General features: G+C 41.9%; 1 protein-coding gene across 1 annotated transcript; it reads left to right on the forward strand.

Moving 5' to 3' along the window:
• Positions 1 to 2,193: 2,193 nt before the first annotated feature.
• APOBEC1 (apolipoprotein B mRNA editing enzyme catalytic subunit 1) lies at positions 2,194 to 9,604 on the forward strand. The gene is made up of 5 exons (XM_082849893.1): positions 2,194 to 2,581; positions 5,181 to 5,208; positions 7,022 to 7,419; positions 8,144 to 8,262; positions 8,708 to 9,604. Exons 1-5 carry the CDS (start codon positions 2,566 to 2,568, stop codon positions 8,852 to 8,854), a joined length of 708 nt encoding a protein of 235 aa, XP_082706019.1. The 5' UTR covers positions 2,194 to 2,565; the 3' UTR covers positions 8,855 to 9,604.
• The last annotated feature ends 338 nt before the right edge of the window (positions 9,605 to 9,942 follow it).

Genomic DNA, 9,942 nt, shown 5'->3' on the forward strand with positions numbered 1-9,942 from the left:
GTATTGACAGTTTACCTAATCCAGATTTAAGCACCATTGTCGTGGGTCTTGTGATCCTTTACACATCAAGAAGGAATGTTTACTTTTAAGGAGATGTCTTGTTGTTGCTAGGAGAATGTTGCTGTCTATGGTTGAGCTGCTGATGGGGGAGGTTTGGTCAATGCATAATGTGGATACACAATGCACAGTGGGGCAAGAGGGAAGGCCAAAGGGTAGAGAAGAAATTTTTCTTGTCTCATCATAAATATGAATTTTATTTCACAAAAGCAAACATAAAAGCTTACACATTATATGATTCCATTTGTATGATATGTAGAACAGTCTAAACTAATCTTTAGTGACAGAAATATCAGTGGTTGCCTATAGGACTGGGAGTTGGAGGAATGACTGCAAACAGACACAGGGGAATTTTCTGGGTGATGAGAAGCTTAAATATCTTGATTGTGGAGCGGATACAAAGGTATATGTATGCATTTAAAAAAATGCATAACAGGAACAGGACAGAGATCTAAACTGAATAGTAACATTTTATAGTTGATTATCTTTGACCTCTCTTACACATGATGAATGCATGACAGTCTATCACATGTGTTAGTTCTGAATTTCCTAAAATAATACAGAAGATGGATCAGGCATTCAGTAGGAGTTCTAGTAGAAACTAACTCAAATTATATACCGCCTTACCTGTTACATATGTGCCTCTCCCGAGTCTGTCTTGCTGTATTAGTTTCCTATTGCTGCTGTAACAAATGACCACAAACTTAGCGGTGTAAAACAATGTTACTTATCTATCTCACAGCTCTGGAAATCAGAAGCACAAAATAGGGTATCACTGGGCTAAAATCGAGGTGTCAAAAGGGCACCATTCTTCTAGGAGACTCTAGGGAAGAATCATTTCCTTGCCTTGTCCAGCTTTTAGAGGCTGTCATTCCTCGACTCACGGCCCTCCTCAGCCAATAACCACATCATACATCTTCTCTTTTTTTTTTTCTCCCCCCCACCCCGACACATCTTTTTCACATGTCCTTTTCTGACTCTGCCTCTGCCTCCCTTTTATAAGGGTCTTTGAGACTAGATTGAGACCAGCCAGATGATCCAGGATAATCTTCTCACCTCAAGATTCTTAACTTAATCACATCTATCACATCCGCACAGTCCATTATGCTATTGTAAGGTAACATATTTATAGGTTCCAGGGATTAGAAGGTGGACACCTTTGGGGGGCCATTATTCTACCCACCACACATGCTTCACTGAAACACTTGGCTTCTGAAGGACCTTTTTTTTAAAAAAATAAATTTGTCTATCTATTTATTTTTGGCTGCGTTGGGTCTTCGTTGCTGCGCGCAGGCTTTCTCTAGTTGCTGCGAGCAGGGGCTACTCTTCGTTGCGGTGCGTGGGCTTCTCATTGCGGTGACTTCTCTTGTTGCAGAGCACAGGCTCTAGGCACACGGGCTTCAGTAGCTGTGGCGCAGCAGTTGTGGCGCACAGGCTTAGTTGCTCCGCGGCATGTGGGATCTTCCTGGACCAGGGCTCGAATCCATGTCCCCTGAATTGGTAGGCAGATTCTTAACCAGTATGCTACCAGGGAAGTCCCTGAAGGACCTTTACTTATGATGAGGCACTTCTGTCCCTTCTTCAAAAGTATCACCTGCCACTCCAAACAACTGCTTCATCTTGTCCAGGCTCCAGCTTCATTTCATGGTTAAGGAAAGTCTTATATTTAGGGGTCAGGTGTAGGGTTCGTTGAATTTGACACTCAAAGTTCAGGGGCTCTAGATTTGAGACCCTAGAGGGAGACTTAGGTCTTGAGAGTGACCTCAGTTCTGGGAGTGTGTGTGCTCAAACCCAGAGGAGATTGACTCAGGGTTCAGGCAACAGGAGACAATGGCAATAGGGAGTATAGTATTCATTTTCTCAAGGAAGAAAAAAAGCGGAAGTGGACTGGGCTTAACGTTAACCTTAGCTTCAAGAAGCAAGAGAAATCACCTGAAACTTGTCCTCTAATTACGTGACTCAGAGACCAAAGTCCTTTTGCTTTCGCTTCTAATAGCGCCCCTCCCCTTTCCAACCGAATCTAGGGTGAAGAGCAAAACAAGGGGAAGTTAGAAATAAATAACAGCTAAAGGGCGAGGCCTCACTGTCTTCACCAGGCAACAATGAAAACATTCACGTCACAGAAACAGGCCAGTTCTCTCTTCCCTTTCTTCTTCCTCTTTTTTTTCCAGTAAAGAATGATGCGTCAGTCTTGCTTTAACTTTTAAGGGAAATGTTCCTACATTCTGAGTTATCACGCAAGAACTTTGAAATTTGGATGTTCTCAATGAATTATGCTACAGAATGAACTATCTGCATCGCAGGCTTTCTTGTCAACCTCCAGCAGCTTCCCTCTTCACCTGCTACCTGTCTGTGCAGTCTAGATACCCAGTATCGGCCTGAGACACAGGAATGAGTCATCCTCTGCCCAAACAGGTGGCAGTGGTCACACCCGCAGAAACAGTGTGAGGCAGGTTGCTGGCAGCACAATATATAGCTCCAGGGGAAAAAGTCCAGTGACAGAGCAGCATGGCTTCTGACAGAGGTAAAATGGACGGGGGCCTGAAAGCTACATGTTCTTGAAAAATGCGAAAACTGTGTGTGTGCTTGCGTGTGTGTGTGTGCGTGCGTGTATATGTGTCCTGCTTCTGTTTGTATCCTTGGACATTTTCCAACTTTCCTATTTGTTAATATTCTTAAACAGGATTTATTATTATTGTTGTTGTCATTATTATTAATACCAACTGTTCACATCCAAAAATGATTTTGATCAGATGGCACTACAGCAATGCTTGTTTCACCATAATAAAAAATTAAGTAAAAGAAATACAACTGTTAAATAAAAGTTTAAAATAACAGCAGAAGTGATAGCACAAGGGCAAGTTAATGGATAATTTAAGGTTCCGTTACTTAATGTTAGAAAAATTCGTGGGAGAGGAAAAACACTCAGGTTGTGGAAAGTGATGATTTTCAGATGAGGTGGGATTTGAACTGGATCCTGAAAGGGCAGAATTTGAATTGGCAAAGAGGAGGAGATTCCAGGTTGATTGACACTGAGAGTTTAAGAGAATTTACAAAGATTGTGTGCGGAATATAAAGAATAAATTGGTTAAGATAGAGAAGAGTTTTTGGAAACAATCTGCAGTGAGATTAGAAAGCAAATTTGTTTGTTTGTTTTTAATAAATTCATTTATTTTTGGCTGCATTGGGTCTTCGTTACAGTGCACAGGCTTCTCATTCTGATGCCTCCTTGACTGAAAGCAGAAAAGACAGGAAGAAAGGAGGCCAGTGAAAAGACTATTGCAAGAGTGTGGATATCATGTGATAAGACAAAATGCAGGTGTCATACTTAGGTTTCAAGAAACAATATTTTTTCTCCATTATATTTTCCCTCTATTAAAATTCTCTTGTGACTGGTATTTTGGGAAAAAGTGTAAAGTCTTTATTTAATTGAAATATCTGGGTAATTTCCCTTGAAGGTGGTATGTTTTATCCCTCAAACCACCCCTAGTCATGTACCCAGTGTTCTTGCCTGGCACCACATGTATAGCTGCTGAGAATGTATCTCAATCTCTCTTTCTGAAGTTCTCACTGCTGGTTCACCTCCTCATAGAGGTATGGCCTCTGTTTCTACAAGGCCCTCGCTGAGTAGACCAGCTGGTTCAAAGGCCCCAATTTGGTTTTTTTTTGTTTGTTTTCGTTTTGTTTTGTTTATTTACTTATTTATTTTTGACTGCGTTGGGTTTTTGTTGCTGTGCGCAGGCTTTCTCTAGTTGCTGCGAGCAGGGGCTACTCTTCGTTGCGGTGTGCGGGCTTCTCATTGCAGTGGCTTCTCTTGTTGCGGAGCACAGGCTCTAGGTACGCAGGCTTCAGTAGTTGTGGTACGCGGGCTCAGTAGTTGTGGCTCACGGGCTCTAGGCGCGCGGGCTTCAGTAGTTGTGGCGCACGGGCTTAGTTGCTCCGCGGCATGTGGGATCTTCCTGGACCAGGGCTCGAACCCGTGTCCCCTGCCTTGGCAGGTGGATTCTTGACCACTGCGCCACCAGGGAAGTACCTTGATGGGGACCATTTCTAAAGTCTTTATTGAATTTGTTACAATATTGCTTCTGTTTTATGTTTTGTTTTTTTGTTTTGGCCGCAAGGCATGTGGGATCTTAGCTCCCTGACCAGGGATAGAACTCTCACCCCCTGCATTGGAAGGCAAAGTCTTAACCACTGGACTGCCAGGGAAGTCCCAAAGGCCCCAATCTGAAGTAAGGTCTGAGAAGTGCCCATTCCAAGGTGTTAGCCATGTGCTTTCTCCTCCATCTCATGTCAGATTCCCTGCATATTCTTCTAAGGATGAGAAGTTTATTCTTCATGTTACACTTAGAATAGTATTTACTGACTCTGTCCTCTTTCCTATATATCTTGCTGATTTATCTTTTCGGTCTCACACACGAGCTAGAACCATTTTCCACCTACAGGAAAGTGTGCCATACACAGTGTCTCTCCATTTAGTACAAATGCACAAACAGACACACACGCACACACAGGCGCATACACACGCACGCACGCACACACGCACACACACACACGCGCGCGCACACACACGCACACACACGCGCGCACACATGCGCACACATTGTTTAGGAAGAAAATCTTTTCCTCTACCCTCTTAGATTTTGTTCTGGGAGGGGGGCACTGCAAATTAAACCGACAAAAAAAAAAAAATTAAACCGACAAAAGACAGATTAGCAAAAAAAAAAGACAAAATTACACAGAGCAATTCACCAAAATGTGACTCAAGGACTTTGGTTAGAATTAAGATGGCTTATATATCATCTTTTTTTTTTTTTTTTTTTCGGTACGCGGGCCCCTCACTGCTGTGGCCTCTCCCGTTGCGGAGCACAGGCTCCGGACGCGCAGGCCCAGCGGCCATGGCTCACGGGCCTAGCCGCTCCACGGCACGTGGGATCTTCCCAGACCGGGGCACGAACCCGTGTCCCCTGCATTGGCAGGCGGACTCTCAACCACTGCGCCACCAGGGAAGCCCTAACTGCATTTTCTGATATGGTTTGTGGGTTTGAAGAATAGAGCGTTTTTTCTTAGTAATTCAATTTGTATATGGGTGTTATCTGACATGATCATCTGTTGGTCAACAGGTCCTTCAGCTGGAGATGCTACCTCGAGGTAAGAATTATACTATCATAGTGCACATTTAATTCAACCAAGAATAGATGGATATTTAAGAGATGGAGGACTATAGCTTTCCTTATTGTTCCTTACTTATTCCACGCTCCCATTTTTTCTTTTGTTTTTTCTCTCTCTATCCTCTATGATTATTATTGCTTTCTGTATCTTTGCTCCTATGGCTTTTGGTTTCTGTTGAAAAAAATTACCTTCCAGCTTTGTTCTGTTATCGTCTTACTATTGTTCTTCTGTCTTTAAATCACAGGTTTTCATAGGCATTAGTGAAAAGTCCCGGGAACTCATTTGTCACTTTGATTTCATCTTCTTATTCCATACTCTATGCCCATTTTCTAGACTTTTTTTTTTTTGGCCACATCACCTGGCTTGCGGGGATCTAAGTCCCCCGACCAGAGATTGAACCCAGCTCCCTAGTAGTGGAAGCGTGGAGTCCTAACTACTGGACCACCAGGGAATTCCCTACACCTATTTTTTTTCTTTTTTTGAAGTTCCAGGAGAGCAGAGATTGGTTTTATTTTGTTCATGGCTGTATCCCCAGGTTTTAGAACACATAGCAGAGCACATACTAGATTCTCAATAAATGTGTGTAGAATGATGGACATAATAAATGAACATTTTGCACAGTTTTCAAAAAAAACCAAAAACAAGTAAAGGCATCTGGGGAGGCTGGGTCTTGCCTCCCTGGCACCTAGACCTATTTTTATAACAGGGAGACTTTTGTCAGGGAGCATATTATCTCGTGATGGGTGGGTGGAAGGATTGATTTACATAATAAATGAAGTGATTCTTTAGGAATGAGTGGAAAATATGATGATGTAATAAACTTATGACTCAACCATATTGCAAGGAAGAGTCCTCAGAATAATTCTGAGTCACAGCTTTGACCCACAATGAGGGTGGTTATCCAAAGATGCCCTTGAGAGAAATTTGAATTTATTTCTTTTGAGGAAATAGTGTACAGAATTGAATGTGGATGAAGCCTGAGGTTAAATTAGTCTCTTCTCAGAGTTGGGAATAGAATCCTCTTGGCAATTTGAGACTTCCACACCTGAAAAAACTCTAGCTAGAGTCCCCTGAGGAATAGTGAAGATTAATGAGTGGGACAGGTCACCTCTAAGTGTGAGGTAGAGAGATTAGAGGGAATTCCCTGGTGGTCCAGGGGTTTGGACTGGGCAGTTTCACTGCCGAGAGCATGGGTTCAATCCCTGGTTGGGGAAATAAGATCCTGCAATCCGCACAGCATGGCCAAAAATAAATAAAGTAAAAGAAAAAGATAAAATAAGATTAGAATATAATGAGAAACGTTTAAAAGAGGAACAAGGACACACTTATACCTGAATTCAAGACCACCAAGCAATGGTATAGAGAGTGGTAACCAAATAACATGAGCTGGGAAAAATCTCTTCACTATGTTTGTGAGAGAAAATTTAATACTCCAAACGGACCTCCCCAGATACCTTTGAGATACAGAATAGAAAAAAAAAAGTTTCCTGAGATGTCACGTTTTAAATATTTATTTATTTAGGCTGTGAAGGGTCTTAGTTGCGGCCCGCGGTATCTTTAGTGGGGGCATGCGGGCTCTTAGTTTCGGCATGCATGTGGGATCTAGTTCCCTGACCAGGGATCGAACCCCGGCCCCCTACATTGGGAGCATGGGGTCTTACCTACTGGACCACCAGGGAAGTCCATGAGATGTCATGTTTTAGATCTGCCTGATCCAGAAGGAGAAGATGAAATTATTTCTAGGGTCCCTCAAATGATGACATAACAACACGGGTGATTTTTTATATTTCAGGAGAAGAATTGAACCCTGGGAATTTGAAGTCTCCTTTGACCCCCAAGAACTCTGTAAAGAGACCCGTCTGCTCTATGAAATCAAGTGGGACAAGAGCCAGCGCGTCTGGCGACACTCGGGCAAAAACACCACCAAGCACGTTGAATGCAATTTTATAGAAAAAGTTACTTCAGAAAGAGGTTTTCACCGATCCGTCAGCTGCTGCATCATCTGGTTCTTGTCCTGGAGTCCCTGCTGGGAATGCTCCAAGGCTATTCGGGAATTTTTGAATCAGCATCCTAGAGTGACCCTGCTTATTTACGTAGCACGGCTTTTCCAGCACATGGATCCGCGAAACCGGCAAGGACTCAGAGACCTGATTTTCAGTGGTGTGACTATCCAGATTATGGGACCCACAGGTGAAAACAATAAACCAGGAATCTTAAGTGTTTCTTAGAGACTGTGGTGGTGGTGATATGTTTCTAGGCCAGGAGACTGATTACCCCAGACCGGAAGTCTCAGAAGTTAAAAGTCCAAAATAACAGGAGAAAGGACCAGGTCTGAAATTCATAGCAAGGAAAGCACCAAAGATATGACTCCTTTCCCCACTCCTGTCGCTATGGCCTCTGTGCCATCTTCAAATGAATTGCTGAGTTCCTTTAAGGGATTCTGGAAGAGTCTAGCCTTCTCCAGCAATAAATAGGCCAGAGAGATTTTATATCTATTGTATTTTTTAAAAAATAAATTTATTTATTTATTTTTGGCTGTAGTGGGTCCTCGTTGCTGTGTGCGGGCTTACTCTAGCTGCGGCGAACGGGGGCTACTCTTCATTGTGGTGCGTGGGCTTCTCATTGCGGTGGCTTCTCTTGTTGCGGAGCACGGGCTCTAGAGCGCAGGCTCAGTAGTTGTGGCGCACGGGCTTAGTTGCTCCGCGACATGTGGGATCTTCCCGGACCAGGGCTTGAACCCGTGTCTCCTGCATTGGCAGGAGGATTCTTAACCACGGCGCCACCAGGGAAGCCCCATAGTATTATTATTTAATAACAATAATAATTATTATTATAATTATCATTATTTTTAAATTGGGCTCTCTTTAACTTTCTGTTGTATGTGTTGACTGAACCAAGATTTGTGTTTCCTTAGAGTATGATTACTGCTGGAGGCAATTTGTCAACTACCCACCTGGGAAAGAAGCTCACTGGCCAAGATACCCCCCTCTGTTGATGAAGCTGTATGCACTGGAACTCCACTGCATAATTCGAGTAAGTTACTATAAGGGAAAAAGATTCTGATGCAAAAAGAGGCATCCGTCTTCAGACTTCTCTCCTGATTACGTTGACACATACTCTTCTCAGCATCACTTTGCCATTTATATTGACATTTAGTTATTTACCTGACATCTTTAAAAATGTGAGAACAAGACAATCTCTTTGTGGGAAATAAGTGGGAGAAAGGAACGGATAAACTGGTCTAAGATATATGTGGACTCCATAGGAGTTAGATTTCATCATCACCATTACTGTTGTTGTTACAGCACATACTTGCTACACCAGATTGCACAATTCTTCCTTCCCTTATTGGTGTGTGTCATCTTACTGAAGGAATGTATGTGTCCCACTTGTATTCTCTTGCAAGTAGTTCAGTGGTCTTTCAGATGATGTTTTGAAATGTTTGTGAAATATTACCCTAACTTCTTTTTTATTTCAGGATCTCCCTCCCTGTTTAAATATTTCAAGATGTCAGAATCAGCCGACCTTGTTCAGACTTATTCCTCAAAACTGCCATTACCAAATGATTCCACCCCATATCCTTTTACATACAGGGTTGATACAACTTCCTTTGACTTGGAGATGAATAGAGTATATACTGTTTCATGAACAGGAACTGATGGCCCACTAAAGAGTACCATTAGAATTGAGAAATTCTATGTTTGCGTTTCTATACACTAACAACATGTTATCTGGAAAAGAAATTAAAAAAAAAATCCCATTTATAGTAGCAATGAAAAATGATAAAATACTTCGGAATTAATTTGACCGAGGAGGTGAAAGAGCTGTACACTGAAATCTACAAGAGAGATTGAAGAAGACACAAATAAATGGAAAGACATCCGATGGTTGTGGATGGAAGAAATAATATTGTTCAAATGTCCCTACTATACAAAGCCATCTATAAATTCAATGCAGTCCCTATCAAGATTCCAATGGTATTTTTTACAGAAATGAAAGAAAAATCCTAAATTTCATATGGAGCAACAGAAGACCCTGAATAGCCAAAGCAATCCTTATGTATCTGAAGGAAATGAAATCATTTTCTCAAAGAAATATCTGCACTTCTGTGTTCATTGTAGCATTATTTACAATAGCCAAGACCTGAAAACAATCTAAGTATCCACCAACAGATGAATGGATAAAGAAGATGTGGTATATATACATATATACACACACAATGGAATATTATATAGCCATAAAAAGGAAGAAAATCCTGCCCTTTGCAACAACATAGAAGAAACTTGAAGGCATTTTGCTCTTTGAAATAAGTCAGAGACAGACAAATACTATATGATCTCACTAATATGTGGACTCTTAAAAAAATCTGACCTCATGGAAAGAGATAAGATTAGTGGTTGCCAGGGACAGGAGTGAAAGCGGTCAGAGGGTAGAAACTTTCAGTGTTGTTTTTTGTTTTTTTTTGGCTACACCATATGGCTTGTGGGATCTTAGTTCTCCAACTAAGGATTAAACCCGGCACTCGGCAGTGAGAGTGCAGAGTCCTAACCACTGGACCGCCAGGGAATTCCTGGACAAACTTTCAGTTTTAAGATGAACAAATTCTGGGGATATAAGGTACAGCATGGTGATTATAGTTTATACTGTATTGTGCAATTGAAATTTTCTAAGAGTAGATCTTAAATGTTCTTGCCATACACAAAGAGGTGTAAG

The sequence above is a fragment of the Leucopleurus acutus genome (genome assembly GCF_964270905.1).
Source record: "Leucopleurus acutus genome assembly, chromosome: 11".
In the NCBI taxonomy this organism is placed as follows: Eukaryota; Metazoa; Chordata; class Mammalia; order Artiodactyla; family Delphinidae; genus Leucopleurus; species Leucopleurus acutus.